General features: G+C 45.1%; 1 protein-coding gene across 3 annotated transcripts in view; it reads left to right on the top strand.

Moving 5' to 3' along the window:
- Nucleotides 1-25,974, top strand: part of PARN (poly(A)-specific ribonuclease) — a 159,064-nt gene that overhangs the window by 89,773 nt on the left and 43,317 nt on the right. For all 3 annotated transcript variants that reach the window (XM_027613111.2, XM_027613110.2, XM_027613112.1), the window contains one exon: nt 23,180-23,369. In XM_027613111.2, the coding sequence (XP_027468912.1) occupies nt 23,180-23,369 (190 nt within the window). The remainder of the gene's footprint in view (nt 1-23,179; nt 23,370-25,974) is intronic.

Below are 25,974 nucleotides of genomic sequence, written 5' to 3'. Positions count from 1 at the left end.
AGAGTCTTTATTCCTTCAAGAATAGAAAAATAGATATATATACCGCCCCCCCAAGAGTTGGAAAAGGCACTTTTTCATGTGATATGGGTTTCTGCCTGAAACACTAGCTTCTGTAGGCTTTTTTGTTTGTTTGCTCTAGCTATACAAATCTTTGTAATTTGTTTTAATACATTGTACCCTAACACTTAAATGTTATAGTTAGTATTATAAATAAAAATGCTTTTCAGGTGTTCTTAGATATTGGTGATATTTGACCAAGTATTGAGCTTCGTATTTGTGAGTTTTTAAATCATAACAGTAGTGGGGTGCCTGGGTGGCTCAGTCGGTTAAGCGGCTGCCTTCGGCTCGGGTCATGATCCCAGGGTCCTAGGATCGAGCCCTACATCGGGCTCCCTGCTCAAGCAGTGGGGAGCCTGCTTCTCCCTTTCCCACTCCCCCTACTTGTGTTCCCTCTCTCGCTGTCTCTCTCTCTGTCAAATAAATAAAATCTTAAAAAATAATCATAACAATAGTGATTGGAGTTTATAATTTGATATCCATTTGATAGATCTTATGCGATGGGTGGGGTTGAGGGTTTAAAATTTTCATCCCTCAAATATTTGTTCCCACGGAAGTGGATTGGTAGTTACGTTATTGCTTTACCATTTGTGACAGCATTTCAAAATAATCTCTTCTAGCCCAGGGAAAGGTTGCTAAATAATGCAGTAAATCACATTTTTTGAGTAAAGCCTTTTCTTCCCCCTTCTTTCAACCCCTGATTCAGTAACTCTTTGGTGCACACTGTTCGTTCCTTCTGTGGGGAAGCAGCATGGCCACCTTAACGGGGACGTTCCCAAGGTGCAGGCTGGAAGTCCGAGCCCATCTCTGTGGTGGTGCCCTTGTCTAGATCCCGCATGGGGGTGGGGGCGCTGATCCGTGAGGTCAAACAAGCAGGTCGACACATTGTTCTTTTCTTTGGCAGCTTACAGCCTGCTAGGAGAGGCTCCCTTCTCAGTGGAGAGGGCTTTCTCGAGAGGTCAGGCTCAGGAGGCCAAGTCCACTAAGTGGTTTATTTTTTCACACATTTTATGTAATTATTTCAGGATAATTTTTACTTATTTGTAATTGAGCTTATTCTTTGGAATTTTTACCTCCTGGATTCTCCAAATAATTTTATTATTCTCAGAACAGTTTACTTCCAAGAGTAATTTTTAAATTCTCTCACAAGTTAGAAATTGGTCAGCTTAAGATGTTGATGTGCATACAGTCAGAAATGATAGATTTCCTTTCACTTTGTGATCTCTTAAGCCAGTAGTCATAAATGAAATGAATTGGGGAATTTTGGTTGTGCCTCAATTAGGATTTTTGAGGTTGAGCTATAGCCAAACACCAAATTAATTAAATAAAATCTCAGGACTGCATTTATTTTGGTCTTGGCTGGCATTAAATCAATCCTTTTGAATATAGCATTTCAGCATATTAATGATATGTGTAAACTTATTCATAACTCATAACCTTCCTCTATAATTTTCAGAAACTTTGCTATACCACGGTCAGTTAAAAAGTTTTCTTTTTAAATAGGGCTCTCTCCTAGTTATTACAGAGGACAGCACTGTAGGAATATGAGCCTGTGGTCCTTGCACTCAGCTTTCAGATCATCTGACTGGGTAACTACAGTAACAAAAATTTCACTGTTTCAGGTCTAAGAATGCCAATTTTTTTTATCCCTTATTTTAAAAAATACTTAAAAAAATAAAATGAATACATGCTCATTGTAGAAGATTGAGGAGAGTCACACAACACACCAACAGAATAAAAAAAAATAATCAACTACAGAATAAAAAAAAAAATCACCTAGAAATAATCATGATGACCTTCTGGTATATTTTCTTCCTGTATTTTGCCTCTTTATCTTGTGTGGGTATAATCATACTATAGACAGAACTTTAGGTTTTGCTTTTTTCATTAGTAGTCGTGAGAAGTTTTTTCGTTATTTCAACTATGAAAACTGGCTGCATTAGTTAAATAAGTCGTCAGGTCGAGATACCATAATTTACCCAACATTATTGTTATTATAGAGTTTTTAGGTTATATTTCAATTATCGTGCTATAATTAACACCCTCAGCCCTCTTTGGGCACAAGAATGTTGTGTGAAGAAGGAACTCCAAATGCAGAATTATAAGTCTCTGTAATTGTACTTGGCCTGTCTATGACATAATTTGGGGTTTTTTTTCTTGTTTTTTTTTTTCCTCCAAGTAGGCTCCACGCCCAGCTTGGAGCCCAACATGGGGCTTGAACTCATGACCCTGAGCTGATATCAAGAGTCAGATGCTTAACCAACTGAACCACCCAGGAACCCCATGATTTTTGGTTTTATTTTTTTTATTTTTATTTTTTTAAATAACCTAAAATTTTTTTTTTTGAAGATTTCATTTATTTATTTGACAGAGAGAGACACAGCGAGAGAGGGAACACAAGCAGGGGGAGCAGGAGAGGGAGAAGCAGGCTTCCAGCCAAGCAGGAAACCTGATGCGGGGCTCGATCCCAGTAACCCGGGATCATGACCTGAGCCGAAGGCAGACACCCAACGCCTGAGCCACCCAGGCGCCCCTGATTTTTGGTTTTAAAAAAAAGTTTAAAAATCAGAATTTCTGGGACGCCTGGGTGGCTCGGTTGTTAGGTGTCTGCCTTTGGCTCAGGTCATGATCCCAGGGTCCTGGGATCGAGCCCCGCATTGGGCTCCCTGCTCCGCGGGAGGCCTGCTTCTCCCTCTCCCACTCCCCCTGCTTGTGTTCCCTCTCTCGCTGTGTCTCTGTCAAAAAATAAATAAAATCTTGAAAAAAAAAATCAGAATTTCTCATATTGTTAGATTGCCCTGTGCAAAGGTTATATCAGTTTGCAATCCATACAGTGTTAGTTATTTGTTTTTTTAAAAAATGTTATCAGCAGTTCTTTGATTACTGAGGAAAGACGTATTTTCTTTGTTTGGTTTTTTTCTTTACAAATGGACCCTCATGCATTTTATTTTGTTTTGTTTTTGTTGTTTTCTCCAACTTTTTATTTTGAGAAATTTCAAACCTATAGATAAGATAGCAGCCCTGTCCTATCTGCTTTATCTCCCCGTCATGCGCACACAGACATGCACACAGACGTGAGCACACACACATTGCACACACATTCATATACATATATCAACATGTATATATGTTTTCTCTTATAGAGTATTTATGATATTAGTATGGTCTCATGTTCAGGCCATACTTAAATTTCCTCAAATGTCCTAGTTAATGTCTCTTACAGTTGTTTTTTTTTTTATCCAAGATCCAGTAAAAATCATGCATTTCATCGCCATGGCTCTTCCATGTTCTTTAATCTGGAACAGTCCCCCAGCCGGTTTTTGTTTTTCATAACGTGGACAATTTTTGGAGAGCTCAGGCCTGTTGTCGTTTTGCAGGGTCCTTCTGTGTGGCTTTGTCTGTCCCATGATGAGATTCAGAGGAAGTGCTTTCGGGGGGGAGTACCGCATAGGTGATGTGTTCTCAGCACATCATGCCGAGAGGCAAGTGACATCAGTCTGTCCCACTCTTACTGATGTTTTGTTAGATGAGCTACTTAGACAGTGACCCCTGCTCTTTCCACTGTAGCTCTACCCCTTTGTGATTAGTGCTCTGCGGGCTCTGCGGGCCGCGTCATGTGAGGATGTCATTCATCCACAGTATACATTGTCAAAGCGGTACTAGAGTTACTGGGAAAAGCTTCATTGCATCTGATTTTGTGAATTGTGTGCTTTTATTACTGATTTGTAAGTATACTTTCATTATGATGATTTATTTTCAGTATTTAGTGAGCCAGTAGTTTATTAGGTACTAAATGCTTTTCTATGTTTTAAAGATTTTTATTTATTTATTGAGAGAGAGAATGGTAGAGAGAGAGCATGAGAGGGAAGAAGGTCAGAGGGAGAAGCAGACTCGCTGCTGAGCAGGGAGCCCGACGTGGGACTCGATCCCGGGACTCCAGGATCATAACCTGAGCCGAAGGCAGTCGCTTAACCAACTGAGCCACCCAGGCACCCCTAAATGCTTTTCTAAAATCTTCCTAACAGCTCTGTGAAAGACACATATGATTTCCTCCCCTTCATTTCACAGAAGAAGTGGACACCTAAAGAGATTAATTCTGGGTTTTGTTTTGGCAAATATTTGCCCCAATTTGTTGTCTCCTTCTTCATATAGGTCTGTTTGCTACACCAGAGCTTTACATTTTTCTGTAGTAACAGCTATGACTTTCTTTTATAGTTTCTACCTTTGGGGTCTTACTTAGAAGCAGTATGTAATGTAATCAAGTATTTACTGTATTAGGAATGAGTTTTGCTCAAATGACACCCGTCGGCAGATAGGGTTGACAGATTTTGCATAAATGTGTCCCAAATACTGTATGGAATGTACTAATCCTAAAAAATGGTCTGTCGCTTATTTGAAATTCAGCTTTACCTGAGTTTTCTGTATTTTTATTTGCTTTTTCTCCATAGCGCTATAGAGACACGGTGTATTTTCAGTTTTTGGTTTAGTGTCTGTGTTCTTCCACTGGAATGTAAACTCCATGGAGTCAGAATTTTTTTTTTTAATTTTAAAATTGAGGTTTAACATACATATAGAAAAGTGCATGTGACATAAATGTACATCTCAGTGAATTATCTCGAAGTGCACATACCCATAGAATCCCCATCCAGCACGGCAGAGATTTTAATTCTAAATAGACTTTTCATGCCTAAAGTAGTACCTCACATATAGTGGGTGATGAGCACATATTTGTAGTGCGTCAGTGTTATAATTTGTAAGCTAGGTATTCAGGTTACTTTTGTCCAAATAACTAGCTGGAGGATTTACTGATTATTTATTGTTTGGTTATAATCCCCTTGAAAAGCATAATTTTTAATGAATATGAGTATGAGTGAATAATGAATATGAGTAGCATATTAGTTATTACCTTACTGAGGAACGTTTAGGAGGTTTGCTTGTGATTTTGTGGGTTTTTTTAAGATTTTATTTTTAAGTAATCTCTATACCCAGTGTGGGGCTCAAACCTACAACCCTGAGATCAAGTCTCATGCTCTACCGAATGAGCCGCCAGGTGCCCCTATGGTTTTTTAAATGTACGTGTGTACATTTTGATCCAAACCTCTTTGTGCATAAAAAAATAAGTCCTTATTTCAGATTGTTTTCCTAGATTGGTTTCCTAAAAGAGGAATTGCTAGGTCAAAGGATAAGAGTGTCTCTAATCCCCTTCTCGTGTAGACAGAACATTCCCTGACATTCTGTGGACTGTCTGCTGAAAAAGGCACACAGAAGGAATTGACACCATGGCCCCGTGTTCCCTGCTTCCGAGAAAAGTGAGAGTAGGTGGCCAGTGTGCAGCAGTTTCATTGACATCATTCTCCTTGGTTGGTAAAGTGACTGAATGCCTCGGGTTGGAATGCAGTTCCTCTCCTTATATAAGCTATCTGACTTTGGGCAAGTTTGTCAACAGGTCTCAGTTTTCCCCTCTATACCGTGAGGGTAGCATCGGCAGTGTGCGCCACGTGGGACGTAGTCTACCTCAGCACGTGCTAGGTGCTGCTCTGGTGCACGGGGCCCCTGCTGCCCACAGCTCCCCCAGGCCCTGGTCCAGACCAGTCAGATGAGCTGACTGATGCTAGGGGACCTTCCCTCGGGCCCATATTTGTCAAGTCCGTGAGGGCCAGGGCATGAGCTTGCAGGACAGGATTCCCACCTTCCCATCATACCCACACATATGTGGGTTAGAACCCCTTTCGGACAGATTTATTTAAACTGTGAGAGCACACCCTCACAGCATGGGCTGCCCCTGCCTTTCCTTGCTTGTCCCCGATACATCCATTTCTGGCCCCTTTGCTGGAAAAAGAGATAATTGCATTACGCTTTTCTCGTACCAGTCAGCTCTTTCCAGGACTGCTTCTAACTTACAGAGAACTCCTTACAGCTCCGTGAATGTCGTTTATGAATCTAGAGTACAAATTGTCTTGTGTAAATTACTCCGTGTGTACATTACATTCACCTCCTTGCTGCTAAGAGAAAGTGGGGGTTTCTTCCTCCTTCTGATATTCTCACTCTCCCAGAAAAGAGAATTGGTCATTCATTCTGCTAATATTTATTACTAAGGGCCTCTGCAGGAGAACATTATTCTTAAACTTCTAAACTTTCACTAAATACCCCTAACACCAAGGGAGAGCAGATAGGAACGCTCAAGGGCATTAGGGGTGGGGAGGGGGGGTGGAAAGAGAGAGAAAGGAGGAGGTTGGAATTTCTGTGTCGGCTCGTATTTTATTTAAACCATTCTCACAAATTTAAAAAAAATTCCACTCTCTAATACCCCTCTTTTATTTTAATATTAAATGTTTTAAATCATCAGGTTAATTATTTAGCTTTTCTTCCCGATCTCCAGTAAAATCCATGCTCTAGGACGTTCGGCCCTGATTTTTCAGTGGCTTGTGATGGCAGGCGCACGGCTGTTCGGAAGCAGCAGGGAAATAGCCTTGTTAGATATTGTCTCCTGGAGAAATGTCACTGGTGACACAAGATGACTGAAGCATGCTCCTGGTCTTCCGAGGACTGGCCTTGGTGTGTGTGTGATCGGAGGACAGGCACAAGGCGTAAGGGGGTCCGGGCACAGTTACCTCATTACCATTTCTCAGCTGGAGTGGATTCAGATGTACTCATTTGGAGGAGGAGGAGGTACTCTTTCGGTAGCGAGACTGGTTTTGCTTGTCACTCCAGTCAGTGAAAGTGTGCATCCAAGTGAGTCGGAGATGAGATGGGAGATACAGATCCGCTTTGGCCACGTGACCATCAGTCCTCGCATTCTGCTGGTGGTGAGCCTCCCGCCGCCTGGAAACCGTGGGCGTGCACGCACGTGTGTTCAGTAGCGTGGGCCTCCCGTGCTGGCCGCCTTCTGCCTCTGGTGTGTGAGCGAAGGAACGCAGTGTGTTCCGACCCCGGCGGGAGGCGCAGCCACAAGGGATGCCAGGGTGGCGCCTCCAGAGGGCATCTTCAAGGGTCACTGGGACTAATGCAGTTTTCACCTTTAGTCTCCCCACACACGTGCGTGCTGTTGCAACTCCCCCGTGCAGGTTGCTTGCCCTGCAGCCAGTGTGGGAAGCACCTCGGCTCAAGGATAAGAAAACAGTGGTCCAGAGAGGTGAAGTGGTGGTCCCTCAGTCCGGCGGTAAGTGTCCCACCCCCAGAATCCATCCTCATCCCACTGGGCCACTTGGCTCGTACAGTTTCATTAAAATCTTTTAACTCGTGGGGCGCCTGGGTGGCTCAGATGGTTAAGCGTCTGCCTTCGGCTCAGGTCATGATCCCAGGGTCCTGGGATCGAGCCCCACATCGGGCTCCTGGCTCAGCGGGGAGCCTGCTTCTCCCTCTCCCTCTGCCTCTCCCTGCTCATGATTTCTCTTCTCTTCTCTCTGTATCTGTGTCTCAAATGAATAAATAAAATCCTTAAAAAAAATCTTAACTCGTGAAGCAGTCACACTTTTTTTTTTCTCTCCTTAAGTAATCCAAACAGCATTTAGTCAAGGCATCCAGGGAACCAAGGACAGGGTGGGCCTGAGCTCTCTCTGGTTTGAGCTGGAGAAAGAACATGCCCGACCAGTGGGCCTTCTGCTCCTTGCCTGTGACTCTCGGGCTGCCGTCAGGTAGCCACTCCTCCTAGTTCCCCAGGGAGTGGGTTTGTAGGGAGAGCGTGTGCAGGGGGAGGCCACCAGCTGTGAGCTGACACCACACAGAGTTCCAGCCAGGCCTCTGAGGATTCTCATAAAATGTGGCGTGTGAGTCGGTGGGGATTGTTTTTTCTACCTGCTTCACCAGGAAGCCCTCTCTCAGCTCGTGGCTGACCGGTGGCTCAGGGTAGGGTAGGAGGTTCACTTGGCTCTCTGCCTGCATTGTAACATTCGCTGTCTCTTCTGTTCTCTTTCGTGTATCCACTTGAAAGTAGAAACTGGACACTTTGACTACCAAATCAAGTCCTGGGGGGGAATTAGGTACTGAAAACATGTTCTTTTTTTTTTTTTTTTTTTTTTTTAATGGTAGTCAGCATTACTTCATTTGTGGTTCAGGCCTGTGGACTGTTAAACCCTGAGGATGATGTAGAGCTGCGGTCTGGAGCCGTGCACCTCCTTGCTGTGGGGTTGGTGTTGACGAATCCATTTGTAGCCTTAGAAGCAAGCCGGGCTTGTTCTTCTCCTGTGGCTGAAGGTCTCTCACTGCTGCCCCATCCTGGCACGGGGCACTGTCTGTCAGCTTGCTGGGAAAAAATGTGCTCTCTGGAGCTTTCCACCTGGGTCCCAGGGAAGTTGCTATCACACAGTCCTGTTTTTCTTCATTAAAATCATAATGCAATTCTATGCAAAGGCAGGGTTAAGTAAATTCAGTCACTACACAAACATAAACTTGAGTTTACATGCTTTAAATTGAGGTGGCTTGTGCTATCATTTAAAGGATGGAGGTGTTTTTCTAGGGAAAAGTAGTTGTAGAGTACTATTTATTTATTTATTTTAAGATTTTATTTATTTGACAGAGACACAGCAAGAGAGGGAACACAAGCAGGGAGAGTGGGAGAGGGAGAGGGAGAAGCAGGCTTCCTGCCGAGCAGGGAACCCGATGCGGGGCTCGATCCCAGGACCCTGGGATCATGACCTGAGCTGAAGGCAGATGCTTAACCATCTGAGCCACCCAGGTGCCCTATTTATTTATTTTTAAAGGATTTTTTTTTTTTTAATTTTAGAGAGAGTGCATGCACAAGCAGGGGGAGGAGCAGAGGGGGAAGGAGAGGGAGGTGGGAAAGAATCTCAAGCAGACCCCACACCGAGTGTGGAGCCTGACATGGGGCTTGATCTCACAATTCTGAGATCACAACCTGAGCTGAAACCAAGAGTTGGATGCTTAACTGACTGAGCCACCCAGACGCCCCTAGAGTACTTTTTAAAATCCATGGATGCTGCGTTAGCAAGCGTTCTGTGTTCTCTACCGATATATGATTTTCAGAAGTTGTTCTTCAGTTTTTCCTAGTTTGTGTCGAGTATTTAGACGTTGCACGAAAACCCTTGGGTATTTTAGGATAAAACATTACAGAACATTCCAAAATTCTTTAAAATGTAGTGAGGTCATGACACCTGCCATTCTATTACTTTTTTCACGTAAATGGTTTTATTATTTATTTACGCAGGTATTTTGTTTTTTTCTTTTCTTTTTATTCATGTAAATGTTTTTAAATGTAAGACTTGATTCCCATATCTAACCAGTTGGATTTTGCATCAGACGTCCAAATAGACAAAAAAGATCTACATTACTTTTTCCTCGGGATATAGAAAACAAAATGAATATTTAGAACAACTTGAGAGATATTAGCAACTCGAGGCAGGAAAGCTTAGCAGTGCCAAATCACTTAAAAAAAATCTTCCTCTTCCTCCTGCTAGCAGAAGAATTTCACAGGTTCTTTAAGTGTTGAGGAGCAGTGAAGAACTTGTTACTTCTCTGGATTTGGGGAGGCACCACCTTCTGAACACACTTACCAGATGGGGAAAGCTCCTCTCCCTGGCGGCGTGCGCTCCCGCCCCCTTCCTCTCCCTGTCCTGCCGTCCCTCTAGCCCTCTCTTTCCTTTCTTTCCTTCTCCCGCTCGCTCTCCTGTGTGTAGACGAGAGAAACGTCACTGAGTCAGGTTCAGCAGCTTTTGACGGCTTAATGTGCCCTTGTCAGACCTGGACGCTGTCCGTTCTGACCATGGAGTCTTGGCAGCGGCAGCCTCCGTACCAGGGAAATAAACTTACATAGAAAATAAAGAGGTGAATAGTCTCCCTAAAATCGTGACGTCTAGAGGGAAGTGGTTGGGTAACATTAAAGGGAGAAAAATGATGCAGGCATAGGATGACTGTATTAAATGCCAAGGTGGGATGGGACTTTAAAATCAAAATAACCCTCATCCAGTTTCATGCTGCCCTTTGGAATGTTTGGTAATCCTTAGGGTTTTAGTGTGTAGCCTACAGATTGGACCCGCCAGTGAAATAAATTAGTCTAGTCGTTGGGCACATCTCAGCAAGGTAAAGAGTCAAACTGATGTGGAAAATGAGACTTAACTTTAATTACTGACTTCTCCTTTGGAGAAGTGTGTGGTTTTTATTGGATACTTCTTTTCTGAGGTCAAACATTGCCGGTTCTAACAAAATGCATTTCATTGCCCCAAGGCAACCTATATCCGAAGAGCCGATTTCATTCCTTTTGTTAGGAACTGATCCTCTCTCCACAAAGGGTAATCACAAGGCCAGGAGGTCTGGAGGTGGCTGCCCTCAATGTTAAGTGAGGTCGTGTTGGCATTTTTTTGGTGAAACTTTCTGGTGGTGACAGATCCTTTTTTGGGTTTCCTGGGGTTACTGAAGAGGCGAGTAGATTTCAGAATGTTCCCCATCTTTACATGCATTGCAGGGGTGGAGAGTGGAGGAGACGAAAGGCACAGCCCAGGAGAGGGTTCTGGGTCACAGGGTGGCATCATGGTGCTATCCTGAGAGTGCTGAACGGGGCTAGACTGGTGGCGTGCTGGGAACGTTATAGGGAACCAAAAACAGAGCAGTCAGGGTTTATATGGAATTGCTGCGACTCCCTTACCAGGTTGGGAGAGGCTGCTTTTTGGTGGCTGACACCCCCCCTTCCCAGGGGGGATGACTCACCTTGCAGGTGAGATAGCTCTGCCCAGCCTGGCTGATAAGGGTCTGTCATTCTTCTCTCTCCAGGTCCCCTCCTTCCCTACTGGTTTCCCTTGGTTAATAAATAAGCTGAGTCATGAGGTGTAAGTAAATTCCTTTATCAAATGAAAACCACATCAAAACATCCAGCAGAGACATTTAATGAAAGTGTAAATATTGCAGCACAGCATCACCCATATCTGGTTGGCTTATAAGCAAACAGACTTTGGGGCGCCTGGGTGGTTCAGTCGCTGGGCATCTGCCTTGAGCTTAGGTCGTGATCCCGGGGTCCTGGGATCAAGCCCCGCAGTGGGCTCCCTGCTCAGCGGGAAGCCTGCTTCTCCCTCTCCCACTCCTCCTGCTTGTGTTCCCTCTCTCGCTGTCTCTCAAATAAATAAAAATTTAAAAATAAATAAATAAACAGACTTTAAGCTTTTCACTGTTGAAACCTTTAAATCTGAAAATGTAGCTATTCTGTCAGGCTTTTTGCAGCCGTGGCCATGGGAAGTCGAGAAAAGATGGGGCACTGATGCTTTTTCACCATAGCACTAATATTGTGGCAGATTTAATGCTTCATCACCAACTCAACAAGGCGCCAGAAGTATTGTCTTGTGCCTACGGTGTACATTTTTATCGGGTGCGTATCTGTATCTGGCATCCCGAGTGGCGTTGGTGAGAACTAGTCTGGATTAAAGGACCCACTTCACTCTGACTGTGGACCCAGCCGCTCCCCCCAGCCAGCGGTTCAGTTACATGGGGGCTCTGGTTGGTGAATCGGTTATGTCCTAAAAGTTCTTTTGTTGATTAACCTTTTAGAACACAAAGCACATTGTCCCACAGAAATGCCATGTTGAATGGTGGGTGTCAGCGAGCTGTGGCATGTTTCAGACTCTGGGTCAGGGCCCCTTAGTGGGTCAGGAACGCAATGCTGGTGGACCGCAGTATGAAAAAAGAAGGTAGGAAGAAACAGAACAGAAGGCATCAGAGTGGGTTGCGTGTAGTTCAGGTGGGTGCTGTTTGGTGATGCTCTTGCAGCTTAAAACCTGTTGCACGCGGTGTGCTGCCATTGGAGCCTGAAAGACCTGCAGGGGCGTTGTGCCTGCGGTGCCTTAAATCTGGCCATTTCCACTGTCTAGCACTGTGACGTCAGGCAAGGCACTTGTCTGGGGCTCCGTTTTGTCATATTCACGATAGGGCTGTTTTGTGGAGGTAGGATTAGAGCTGGGAGAGCATGTGTGAAGAGCATGAAAATACTAAGTTACTACAGAATAGAGGATAGCATATTAGGGTAAGAGCTAATACTGCACTTTGGGCAGCGTAACCGTGCTATAAAGCATGATTATTTTTCACTTCTACTCCTTTGTGGTATATATAGGCAGACCTTAAAGATACTGTTATATAAGGTGCCTGGGTGGCTCATTCGGTTAAGCGGCTGCCTTCGGCTCAGGTCATGATCCCGGGGTCTTGGGATCAAGCCCCACATCCGGCTCCCTGCTCAGCGGGGAGCCTGCTTCTCCCGCTACCCCTCCCCGCTGCTTGTGTTCCCTCTTTGTCTCTCTCTGTCTCATGAATAAATACAATCTTTAAAAAATAGATACTGTTATATATAATAGCACAACTAAGGCGCAGACTGGTCTTCTGTAGAGTAGAATTTATTCACTGTTCTTGACTTTTAGGATCTGCTGGTTTGGATCTGCTGTTTTGTAGAATCTAGATTTTATTTTACTTTAAATTATTCCCGTGTAGTTGAGACATCAATCTTGATTTTCTCCCAGAAAGTATGAAGCACACAGTGTAAATTACTTAGGTCTTTTTGCTGTCTGTCAGGTTCACGGGGGACTGGTAAGTATGGGATTGCTTCCCAATTCTTATTTTCACTTGTGCGTTTTGTCTTAAATAAAAGGGGGGGGCATTCTCTCTCTCTCTTTCTCTCTCTCTCTTTCTCTCTCCTCTCCCCTTCAAGGTAATTCTCATTTCTAAACTTTGTTGGAAGTCTTTCTGCTCCTGTTTGATTCCATCCTAAAATTCCTTCTTAACTTCTGCACATCACAACGCCATCTTTTAAGGAGCTTTGTCGGCCCTTGAGAACTTCTTTTGTGTGTTTGTTTGGCTTAGGTTTAGAGCGGCTACTTTGTTGCTGACCTTGAGGGGCAGGTTAAAATAGTCAGAACATGGCATCAAAGTCAGGGAGGCCTGTAAAAATAGATTTTACTGCCCAGCTTGTGGGGTTGTTTTGAGGAGAAGCAGCTCGGGCACATGGGTAACACACAGAAGGCCACTCTCTCTGGCTGGGTCTTGTCAGGAACTGGCTCCATGGCTTGTTCTCCTTCCCTTGTTCTCTCCGTCTCCAGCCCCGGGGCTCTCAGGAAGACCCAGTCCCCCCGCCCAGGATACAGCCAACTTCCAGGGGCAGCTTCCTACCCCCAGATTCATAAAGCTCTGCACCCACACCTCTCTTCTCTCAGAAGTGGATCCCACCCACGTGCTCTGGGCCCCATCTTCTCTCCGGGGCCTCGCACTGCCCCTTACCCCTGTGCCCATCCATTGACTTCTTCCCAACAGTGTGGAAACCTACTCAATCCCTCCCATCTTTTCAAAAAACTCCCAAGATCCCAGTTTGCCCTTGCTCCTGATTATGTCTTTCCTTCTGCAAAGTCACATGCCCTGCATGCGTCACCTGCGCCATGTCACCTCTGTCATCTAGTGGTGGTCTCACACCATTGACCTACTCTTGCTGAGGTCCCTGTGACTTCTGTGCCATAAAGCCACCAGACTCTCCCTTCCTCTTGCCTGTCACTCAGTATATCGGCCCGTTCCTTCTCCTTGAATTCCACAGCACCGTACTTTCTTTTTTTTTTTTAATGTTTTATTTATTTATTCATGAGAGTCAGAGAGAGAGAGAGAGGCAGAGGCAGAGAGAGAAGCAGGCTCCCCGCCTAGCAGGGAGCCCGATGCGGGACTTGATCCCAGGACCCTGGGATCATGACCTGAGCTGAAGGCAGACGCTTAACCATCTGAGCCACCCAGGCGCCCCAGCACCGTACTTTCTAGGTTAGCCCCCCGCCTCCTCAGCCTGTGGCTTACCAGGCACCCATGCCTGCTCTTCCCCATGTGTATGATGATTAACTGTTGGCCTTCCTTGGAGTTCTGTTAGGACTTCTTCTCTTAGTCTGGGCCATCTTCATTCCTATTCCTGTTCCTTCCCCTTCAGGGACAGTGGTCTTGCAGAAACACATGTCAGATCATGTTCTCCCCCTGACTAAGCACCCAGTGGTGGCTCCCACTGCATGCTGCATGGCCACGGGCCTTCTGTGCTGTGCCCTTGGCTCTAGCTTCATCGTGAGCACCTCCACCCCCTTTTCTGTCTCTGCCATGTTGGTCCTCCTTCCTTGGTCATGGCCATGCTTCCTCACACAGAGATTGGTCACTTCATGTTGCTTCTGCCTAGAACACAGTCCCCACCCCCAGTACTCTCCCAACTTTCAAGTCGCAGGAAGAGTCCAGTGTCTTTTCCTTAGGGAACAGGTCCCTGCATCCTGGGCTTGACCAGCTCCCCAGGGAGCCCCCAGAGCGCCTCTCCATTTCCAACCCTCAGCACACGTGTGGCGCTCTGTACACTGTCCCCTCCCGGCGAACATAGGGCCTGTGTCTCTGACCCACCCTCACAGCCCCAGTTGCCGAGGCTTAGAAGATGGTGTGTTTGTTCCTCAATGAATGGATAGATGAATGAATGAACAGATGAGAATTTAATACATCAGTGTCTGTATTCATAAACTAATGGATGGACGAATAAACGACCAAGTGAGATCTAAGTACCTTTGTTTGTAAAGCAGTTAGCCTAGTTCTTACATACAGTGAGTACTCAGTAAATGGTAGCTTTATTTACTTCTCATCGACTTTTCAGCCAGGAACTATGAAAAGAGAACAAACGCACCAGCAGGCTGGTTAATGGAAGCAGTGTTCCTTAGTGACATCACTCATTTGACGCTAAGGTGGTTGGCATAGGCCTTGGGGGGACTTAGAGCCTTGCTAGCAACCACTCCCTCACAGTCCACCTTTTGCTAGTTTGGATTTGTCCTTCCCCCCTCATGTTAAAAGCAGCATGCCTAGGTGCTAGCCTGCCTGGTGCTTGCTATCAGTCTGTACCCTTCCTTTTTCTCCTCTAGACTGTGGGCCTCTTCAGGGCGGAGAATGTCCCATTTCTTCTGCCACGCCCCAGTGCCCTGCACATTACGGAGCCCCAGGGTTTGTTGAATGAATGATTGAGATGAACGTCTGTAAGGCTGACTATGGTGTTGTCAGTGGAGTTCGTGAAAATGATTTGACTTACTTTGGCCTCAGTACAATTTTGAAAAATGATACTTAAAGACTTCTTGATTTTATACTTGTCGAGTACAGGTGATGTACTGGTCCCTGTATTTTCCATTTTCTCTCTTCACTTTTGCATGGGAAAGGTTTTGCTAGATTGCATCCACATTCTACATGACAGCAGTATTCTCTGAGCTCTTGCACACTCAGGTTATGGGAGGCCCCCCTCCCTTCGGGCTCACCAAGGTGAGGTGAGTTCTAGCTTGCTGATTCTGTGTCAGCTGCAGAACGTCTTTTGTTAGCTCGGGCACAGTTCTTTTTGTCTGAACTATAGGTTTTGTGATTTAACAGCAGTAGCCTTGTTAATTAGGCACCTACTGTGTGCTGGGCCCTGTGCTAAAGCTTTGCTGCATGCACGCTGTCCACTTTTCCTAGCAGCCTTAAAAGCAGGTAGATAAGCCCATTTTATGGATAAAGAAACGAAGCTACGGAGGCAAGTGAGTTAAGATTTGGGCAGGATTTGAACCCAGGCCTCTGTGGCCTCGGAACCTGTGGTTTTCCCACTTGACTTTGTTGTCTCTTTCTTGGCCTAGGTTTTAAGTAAACATCATCATATCTACATGTCAGCCTTTATCCACTTTGTAGAGAGAGTTTTCATTGCCACTTCCTTGGCCTTTGTTAGAGAACTGGGAGGTGAAACGAGGGTCTAATTGTGGAGGTGAGTGGAGGGAGCATGCCATCATGGGTGTGACCTGCAGGTGGCGGGGCCTGGGTCACACGTGCTTCCTCCTCTCAGCCTTGTCAACACGCAGGGCTGCCACCACCTGCCCTCAGCTGTGAGGAGCTGGGGAGGGGGGCTCGGGGGCGCTCTGCACATCTCTGGCCTGGCCTCCTGTGTGTCAGGCACTCTGGGGGAGCCCTCCGGGAGGTAGAGATGACGGGATCACATGCCTTCTGCCTCTTCCTTTGTTATTTCTGGCTGTCCGATCTCTTCACGGGCCAGGAGTGCATTTGGGTGTCTTCGTTTTCACTCTTTCAGCCTCAGTGCTTTTAAAAAAATAATTAGCCTCGGGGCGGCTGGCTGGCTCAGTCAGTGAGCCTGCGACTCTTGACCTCGGTGTTGTGGGTTCGAGCCCCACATTGGGTGGAGAGCTTATTTAATTAAAAAAAAAAATCTTTAAAAAATAATTACCCTCTGTTGGAGCCGTGCCCACCGCATGAAAGGAAGCATAGGAGACCAGCGTCCTGAGTCCTCACTAGGTGACTGAGGCAAGCCGGCCAGCTTCCCGAGTCTCCTTTCTTTCCCAGCGTCATGGTGAGGCTCAGGTGGGGCGACACCACCCATTGTCCCTGCCCCAGGGAGCCTGTCTAAATTAGAGTCAACGCCAGTTCCTCGCTTGCAGTCCAGGGCTCTCGTGCACCAGATCAGGCTTCAACACGGACTTCTCAACTGAAGAGTTTCTGAATTTTCTCTCCTGGGTGGACACAAGCTGCCAACAGATACAAAAGCTGTGCTTCTGCACCCCCCTTTCCCACCATAATCTTAGATTAACCTCCTGCAAAAGAACCGAGGTAGAACCCCAGCACTACAAACGTGGCTAGGGCGCGGGCCCCGGCCTCCAAGAGCACTGGGTCTGTTGGGTAAATGCGGGGAACGAGGCAGCATTGTGGTGGGTTCCAGGCCAAGCTGGGCTGCTCCTGAGGGCCTCGACGGCACCCTAGCCTTCTCAGCAAGACTCGAGAAAGGACCGGCTCGGGGGGGGAAGGGGGGACGGTGGAGGGTAAAGCAGAGGGTGCTGCTGTGGGGCTGGCCGGCTCGCCCTGACCTGGCCGGACAGAAGCCTCACTGCAGCACCCTTAGGCTCTGCCTGCGTCTCGGATCGATTGCGGGGACGTGCAGTCACAAGCACGGGAGAACGTTCACAGTGACCGATAGGGTTCAGTGTGTTTTGTTGTGAACGCCTTTCTTTAAAGATTTTAAAGTTTGCTTTCACTAGAATTCAAGATAAAAGCTGCCATTCTCTATCTGGTAAAAGTCAAGAAGTGGTCAATCTGTTATCAACCCAACCTGATCAAAATAATACGGAAACATGACAAAACTCGTATTCAGTATGTTCCTATTTAGATAAACAAGCCAACAGAAAACAGCATTCGGCATCACCCTGGTGTGGGGTGAAAACCCAAAGTGACAGCACATGGTGCAGGGCCCTGAGCCTTGGCTGTGGGAGGAGGAAGGGGAGGCATCAAGAGGGTCTGAAGGACGCAGGGTTGAGCGTGAAAGCACCCGCTGACACCCAGCGTGCTGCTGGTGGGCTAACGTACCGGGTTATCACGTGGAGATTCCTACTGCTGGGTACACAGAACTGTTGTGGAGAGACGACAGACAGATTCTCTCGAAGACAGATGTATACGCCTGCGTCAATGCTGAATGGCAACGGTCCGGGACCCTTCCAGTGCATGTGGTGTCATGAAGAGAATGTAGGCTTTGCTTTGGCTCCTGGCCCAAACACTCGTCAGCTTTGGGACCTTGGGCTAGTCCCTTCTTCTGAGCCTCCCTGCCTTTACCTGTACGGTCAGGATAACCCCATGGCTGGCAGAGTAAGTTTCCAGTAAATGTTTCTCCTTCCTGTAGCAACTGGACTACTAGGAATGTCGGCATCAGACACTGAGACTTAGTGTCGGCTGTGGGTGGCCTTTGCAGACACTGCACGTAGGGCTGAGGGTGTGACCCTGCCCCCACTGATCACAGCCTGCAGAGGGCCAGACGGCGCTGACGTGCCTCGCTTCCTGAGGAAGGTCCGAGACACAGTGCTCGTCGCTCACACCACACACACCATTCAGGGGCACCACCGTGTCACTGAGGACATTGAACCTGGAGAGACTCTTACCTTGTCTTCCAATCACCTTCCACCTTAGACTGTACCAGAAATGGCCCTTAGTGCTTGGACAGGGTAAACAATAGAAAACCTAAAGAACTGGTTTGTTTAAGATGTAATGAACATCTGTGAAACCACTGAACCAAAGAACTAAACTATTGCTGATAAATTACATCTTTCTGTTGCTCCTCCTCCTCCCATCCTCCTGATTCCTTGCCAGGGGCAGCCGCTCTCCTGAAAGTTGTATTGATCATTTTCTTGCTTTTTTGTTCTCTCTCTCTGACACACACACACACACACACACACACACACCCCTCTCCCTGGATATAACGTATTAAAAAGAGTGTTTACTCTGAGACAGTATTCCATTGTGGGACTATAACACAGTTTTTCCATTCACCTGCTGGTAGAGATTTGGGTTGCTTCTTTCCTTTCCTCTCTCTCGGATAGTGTAAACATTGTGTTCTTTTTAAAAAAAGTTCTTATGGGGCGCCTGGGTGGCTCAGTTGTTAAGCGTCTGCCTTCGGCTCGGGTCATGATCCCGGGGTCCTGGGATGGAGCCCCGCATTGGGCTCCCTGCTCAGCGGGAAGCCTGCTTCTCCCTCTGCCACTCCCCCTGCTTGTGTTCCCTCTCTCGCTGTGTCTCTGTCAAATAAATAAATGAAATCTTTAAAAAAAAAAGTTCTTGTATTTACATCATAATACTCATGTATTAATATATGTGTAAGAGTGGAACTGCTGGGCAATAGGATGTGTGAATGGGCAACATTAAGTGAGAATGTGAAGTTGTTTTCCACAGTGGTTATGCCGGTAGCGATCTCATTGCTCCACATCTTCCCAGCCATTGCTCTTAGCAGTCTTTTAAATTTTTTTGCCAGGAAAACACACAAAATGATATTGTTCTCAGAACTTGTCTTTGCCTGAGCTTGAGCGTCTCTTTATATAATTATTGGCATTATATACTTTCTTTGCTATGAAATGACTGTGCATGCTTTTCATGTCTTTGCCCCTTTTGTTGTTGCGGGTTTTCTTGTTTTGTAGGCATTTTTATGTATTCTGGTGCTAATCCTTCACCAGTTCCATGCGTTACAAATATCTTCTTCCAGCTTGTGGATTGTCTTCACTCTGAAGTGTCTACTGATGGACAGAAGTTTTAATTTAATGGAGTCATACTAATTGACCTTTGTTGAATGCTTAACACTTTTTGTGTCTTTATAAATTCTTTCCTGCTTCAAGCTCAGAAAGATACTCATTTATATTTTCTTTTCAAGTTTTCAAAGTTTGCTTTTGACATTTCAGTTCTCCATCCATCTGGAGTTGATTTTTCAGCATGGTGTGACTAAGAGTCCAATTTCATTTTTTTCCTATGGATAAACAGTTTTTCCAGCTTTTCCTTTTCCACATTCTCTGTCTTGCTGTCTCTGTCAAAAATCAAAGTTTCACAGATGCGTAAGTCTCTTTCTAGGCGCTTCTATATTGTTGGTCAGTTTGTTGATCTCTCTCCCATTGCTCCACCGTCTTAGTCACTCTGTCTTTACAGTAAGCTTTTATAGCTTAGCAAGGCAACGTCCCCCTTGCTTACTCTTCTTCAGAAAGGTCTGGGCCATTGTTGGCCCATTTGTTCTTCCATTTAACTTTTGGAGTTAACCTTTCCAGTTCCACTGAATAATTGGGGTATAATTTCTGTACGGTAAAGATACCCTCTTTGTTGTACAGCTCTTGTTCAGGAAATGCGTACAATCATGTAACGACCACCGTAGTGAAGACACAGGATGGCTCCATCACCCCCATAATTCCCTCATCCCCTTTGCAGTTGACCTTCTACGCCAGTCCCTGACTAACCCTGCTCTGTTTTTTATTGAGACTTTTTAAAATTTCATTTTTAATTTTTTCAGTGTTCTATTAAAATGTAGAATTTCTTTTTATTGGAGTTGCAGTAAATCTATAGGTCAATTTAGGAAGGAGTCTATATCTGAAGTCCTCTTGTCCATAATCATAACGTATCTCCGTCAACTTAGTTGGAGAGACTTTGCCTAACAGTAATGGTAAGTTCTTAATTTTTTTTACAAAGATTTTTCATCTATTTATTTAATTTTTAGGAAAAAAAGTCTAAAACATTTTAAGAAAGTCTTTAAAACTCCTAGTAAAGGATCCATTAGAAGACAATTGTCTTCTAAATACATAAAAAAAATATGGCAGACACCTGGCAGTATTACATTAAAAAAAAAAAAAAAATCATGTCTTGGTTCCAAACCGGCTTTGTGGCTTACCTACAAGACTTTGGGCAAGCAGCCGTGCTGCCCTGATCTCAGTGACTAGAGCATCCCTTCCTGGCGGGGCCCTCGTGGAGATGAAATGCTGTAATGGGTGCAGAGTGAGCAGAGCTGGCTTGGGGAGGCTGTGAGTGGGTGAGCCCACGTGAGGGCAGCTGCCCTCGCTCACCTGCCGGGAAGCTGGGAGGGCCGTTGGCATATGTGCATTGCCCCAGAGACTCTTACCAAGTGGCGCGACCGAAAGATGGTCTTGAATCATTTCCCTGACAAATTTGGAGAAGGTTAGTGTTGCCAGGCAGCCTGCTCCATGCTGCTTCTGACAGGCGAGCTGGAATCACTGGAGGACACAGCTGACAGCCAATTCATTTTGCTGATTCATCCATTCGAGGAGGGGTGGCTTGGAGCCAGAGCTTGGCTTCCAGATTAAAGGCCGAGAGCTCCAGAGCTGCTGGGATGTGAAGGAATGCTGGTGAATGACTGCCATGTGAAGCCCAGCGGTGAAAAGTGGGTTGTTATTTGTTTCCCCTTTTAAGTGATCCTAATTCCACATGTGCTCTGATAAATTCCCCACCGTGGTTAGGGAGTTGTTTGCAACGTTTGTCCCTGGGGCTGCGAGCTCAATTATTGGAAACAACCGGATACTGTTAAATAGATCATCTTGGCTCCTTTATGACCCTATCATCACCTTTGCTTTCATGGGGAATATTGACTCAAGCCTCCTCTTTTACTTGGGAGTCCAAGTGAAACTTGAGAGAGGGATTATTGCAGTTGGCATCCCTCTGGGGCCTGCCTGCAGAATAAACCTGCTGGAATAAAGAATGGATCTTAAAGAGGAAAATCCAGGAGGTGCTTATTTGCCAACAATCTTGACCAAATAATAATGGTAGAATCTGTGGGTTCTTATTATGGATCTCACAGATAGTTTAACCTGTAGTAGTAAGATAGTCTTATGCTTACAGGGAAATTACCCCTACATGAAGTTTGCAGGCGACAGGATAATCTTAAGAGTGGAAATCTTGTCTTGTTTTACCGAATATCTAACATGGTCCCTGGGACAGTGAGCAGTTGCCGGGCGGAGATGGGTGGGTGCTGCTTGTTGGATATTTAAATGGTCAGCTGGTTAAATGAATGGAGAAAGTCAGAAATGTGGACCGTTGAAAGCAAGAAAAGTAGCTGTCCCAAGGAGTAAAATTTTCGAGAAAGGATCCTGTTTCTGTGGTTCTGTGCTGAGGAGTGACTTTGGTCAGTCGCACATCTCCAGAACTGGATGCTTTTTCTGTTTATCTCCTCGGGAGTGAGTCAGAGCACGCTGCTTTGAGCTCACAATTCAGTAACTCACTCTCCTTCTTTGGGAGACTTTGTATAATAGGGAAGTTCTGTAATATTCTGGGGTCCCCCACCCCCGTTTTTTCTCTTTAACTCTAGAATGGATATTTGAAAAGTTACGCAAGCTTCTTAGTAAAAATTTGTAATTTTTTTGAAGAGTAGAGTTTTGTTTTTGTTTTTGTTTTCTTGTTTTGTGGTGGTGGTTGTTATGTTTTGCTCCTTAGATGGCTAAACATTTAGGGCATGATATTCTGTAAACCACGGCTGTGCTTGGAAGTTTTAGGCAGATCTGGTCCACTTGGAGCAAAGATGAAAAACGTCAGGTGTTGGATATGTGGAGTTTCTGCCTCTCATACAATTGTCTTGCCCTCTGACTTAAGGTCCCCAATGGACCAGATCCCTTGTCTGGCGCTGATATACTTAAGGACTGAATTCTTGTCACCACTTGTATTCTGCTGTGCATTCATTCACACAGTATTTAGTGAGAATGACTCTGTACCAAGAACATTGCTAGGAGTGGGTACACAGACTCTGTGTTTTAGACATCAGATGCCCAGGTACCAAGTCTGCTCCTAATGGCCCCGACCAGCATGGCCAGATGCTCACTGTCTCGCCGCCAGTGTGGCTAGTAAGCGGTGGTAGTGATGGTGGGCTAAGAGAGTGTATGCTCAAACTGCAGGAGCCAGAACCGGTGAATGGCTGCCCATCTGCCAGCAGGTCTCCCATGGATCCTCACTCCCATGCTCCCAGCACATTCTTTCCAGTAGTCTCCGAGGAGCAGGCAGCAAGGACTCAAAGGAAACCGACCTGGCCCTAGTGAAATGTTAACACCAGGGAGGGAATAAGCTCCAGCTCTCAAGTGCTCCTGCCAGCCAGAAGCACATTACGGAGAATTAGCAGTCTTTAAAAGCGGAAGGAGAAGAGCCATGTCTCAAGCATGGTGGGGATATCTTGAATTTGCAGAGTTCAAAGTGAAGTGCCGAGTGACAGGAAAGGTCCTGGCCTTCGGGTCAGAGCAGCCTGGTTTTGCACCCCAGCACTGCTGCTGACCCACGGTATGGCCCGTGGCAGCCCCTCCTCTTCCGTGCTCCCGCTTTCTCATGAGTAGAGGCAGTTCCTCCCTTGCAGATGGAGGAACTGTGAGATGAGACACCACGTGGGTAAAATCCTGGGCACAGACAGGGTAGACCTTTAGTTTCTGACACAGTGGTCAGCTCTGTAGTCAGTGTTGCTTTCATTTTCATTTTTAACAAGGGTTTACAGTTATCCCCTTAGTGGTTTCTTTTTTTCCCCATTTTCTTACACTGAGAATGAGTAATTTTCAAGCAGTAATGTTACCTGCAAATACCTTTCACTTACCACCATTATGGTTCTTTATAGTTTATAGAGCACTCTCAGGCCATCAGGAAGATTGGGGCACAGTGATTTCTTTTCTCCAGATGAAAACACTGAGATCTGGGGAGAGCCCATGGGACATCCTCAAGCCCCCCCCCCTGCACCCCTGCCGCCCCCCCCCCCCCCCCCCAGCTTCTCAGTGGTGGAGCTGTGGTCAGAACTCAGACCCGAATTTCCGGTTTCTTTGATGACCTCAGGCCACTTTTCAAAAGTGACATCTCCGGGACTAGGCTAGACTTTCTTATACGGATTTTTTTCTTTTCCTTGTAGCTGTCAATACCAGCAAATATGCAGAAAGCTATCGGATCCAGACCTACGCCGAATATGTGGGGAAAAAACACAAGGAGAAGCAGATCAAGAGAAAGTGGACAGAAGATACTTGGCAGGAGGTTGAGAGAAAACGGTTAAACACTCAGTGCATATCCTATGCTCTGCAGAATCACTACTACCACACCAATAGGTAAGAGCTCTCGACTGTTGAATTAAAAGGGCAGAGTTGTTCTAGCAATAGCTTTTCTTCCCTCTTCTCACAGGATTAAGTCCTAAATCTGACTTTCGAGAAAGACTTTTTTTCTAACTTTCCACATAATATCAGAAGTTACTGCTACCCAGATTCCTTCTGTGCCGTGTAGACTCGCAGCTCTTGCAGTTAAACATGTAAAACCCCCTTGAGGCAGACAGGATACGTCTCATTCCCATTTCAGGGGTGTGGACGCAGAGGCTCTGTGACCCGCGCATAAGTTCAGTGAAGGAACAGGGTCATCTGGGTCCGATCCACCCTCTCCTCCTCCCCGCAGTCCGCCCTGATGCTCCTGCTTGGGCTTCCGACCTCGTTTCAGATCCCTTGGAGACACTGAACCACATGCCTGCTGTAGAAAGAGAACTTGACATACTTCCCCTCATTACCCAAAATCCTTCCCTCAGAAGATACGTAGTGGTCACTTGTATCTCTGTGAAACGACAAAATGTGGGTAAGAAAATGGGGGAAAGTTCATTACAGAAAATGATAAAAGATTAGAAAAGTGTGAACTGACTGAAGAATATTAGCCATAATCCCATCACCCAGAAGAATCACTGTTAATATTTTGGATTGCCCTCTATGATTTTTAAATGGCCTTTTAGAGATTTAAAAAATGGAGATATGGGGTACCTGTGTGGCTTGGTCAGTTAAGCTTTTGACTCTTGATCTCAGCTAGGGTCTTGATTTCAGGGTCATGTGTTTTGGCCCCTCATTGGGCTCTGTGATGGGTGTGATGGGTGTCTTGATTATTAAGACATAATATACAATAAAATGAACAGATCTAAAATGTTAGTTCAGAGTTCTTAGAGTTATATGCAGCAATGTATCCACCATCTAAAGCAGGACATAGAACATTTCTGTCTCTTCACATTTCCTTGCATCCCTTTTCAAGCAACCCCAAGCCTCTGCTGCCCTAAGCATCCATTTGTCATATCTGTGACTATGCATTAATTTTGATTATTCTTGGACTTTATAAAAAATGGAATCACATTGGGAATCGTATTGTGCTTGGCTTCTTTCCCTTAACTTTTTTTTTTTAAAGATTTTATTTATTTATTTTAGAGAGAGTGCACAAGTTGTGGGAGGAGCAGAGGGAAGGGAGGGGAAAAGAATCTCAAGCAGACTCCATGCTGAGCGTGGAACCAGGACTGGGGCTTGATCTCACCACCCTGAGATCATGACCTGTGCTGAAACCAAGAGTCGGACACTCAACCGACTGTGTCATCCAGGCGCCCCTCACTTACCATGGGTTTGAAATTCACCCTTGTATTGTGTGTATCAGGAGTTTGTTATTATTTCATTGTTCAGTAGTACTCCACTGTGTGAATATACAACATTTACCTCCTCTCCTTTTGGTGGATGTTTGGGTTGTTTCCGGTTTGAGACTATTATATATAAGGTCACTATGAACATTTCTATAAAAAATGTCTTGTGGCTATATGTTTTCATTTCTCTTGAGTCAGTACCTAAGAGTAGCATTGTTGGTTCTCCGGGTAAGTGTGTGTGTGTTAAACTTTATAAGAACATCCAGACAGTTCTCCAAACTAGATGTACCATTTTATACCCCACTAGTATTGTGTGAATGTATTGGTTGCCCTGCGTGATTGCCAACGCGTAGTGCTGTCTTTTTTATTTCAGCCATTCTAGAGGGTACAAGATGGGTATTGCATTGTGGTCTTAATTTGCATTTCTCTGGTGACTAATGATGTTGACCACCTTTTTGTGTGCTGGTTGGCCATTCAGATATCTTCATTTTGAGGTGGGTGTGTAAGCCCATTTTCTAATTGGGTTTTTGTCTTTTTACTGTTGATCGGTGGGAGTTCTTTTATGTATTCTGGAGACACGTCCTTTGTCATATAGATGTATGGGCTGCAAATGTGTTTTTCGAATCTGGGGTTGCATATTCATCTTGTTAGTGATTTTGATGAGCAGATATTTTTAATTTTGATGGAGTCATGTCTATGATTTTTTTTTCTTTTATAGTTAAATCTTTGCCTACTCTGAGGTTGCACCGGTTTTCTTCCAGAAGGTTTATAGTTTTAGTTTTTCCATTTAAATCGTGACCCATTTCAAATGAATTTTGTATATGGAATGAGATACGAGTCACGATTTAGTTTTTTTTTTTTTTTTTTTTTAATATGGATATCCACTTGTTCCAGCAACGTTTGTTAAAAAGACTTCTCTTTCCTCGTTGGATTGACTTGGCATTTCTGTCAAAAATAAATTGACCATGTATGTCTAGGTCTATTTCTAGACTGTTCTGTTCCAATCATTTTTATGCCTGTTTTTGTGCCAATACCACACTTTATTTCTGTGGCTTTATAGTAAGTCTTAAAATCAGGTAGCATAAACCCTCCAACATTATTATTCTTTGTCAGATTGTTTTGGCTAATCTAGATCCTTTGTATTCCACACAAATTTTACAGTCCTCTTACCTCTTTTTTCATTCAGCCTGTTTCGTAGTTTTTACTGTAGGAGTCTTACAAATCTAATGTTAATTTTCTTCTTAAATATATTATTGATGCTATTGTAAATGGAACTGTTA

This window comes from Zalophus californianus, chromosome 10 (genome assembly GCF_009762305.2).
Source record: "Zalophus californianus isolate mZalCal1 chromosome 10, mZalCal1.pri.v2, whole genome shotgun sequence".
NCBI classification, from domain to species: domain Eukaryota; kingdom Metazoa; phylum Chordata; class Mammalia; order Carnivora; family Otariidae; genus Zalophus; species Zalophus californianus.
The sequence above is the reverse complement of the archived record's forward strand: the minus strand, read 5'-3'. Positions and strand labels throughout refer to the sequence as shown.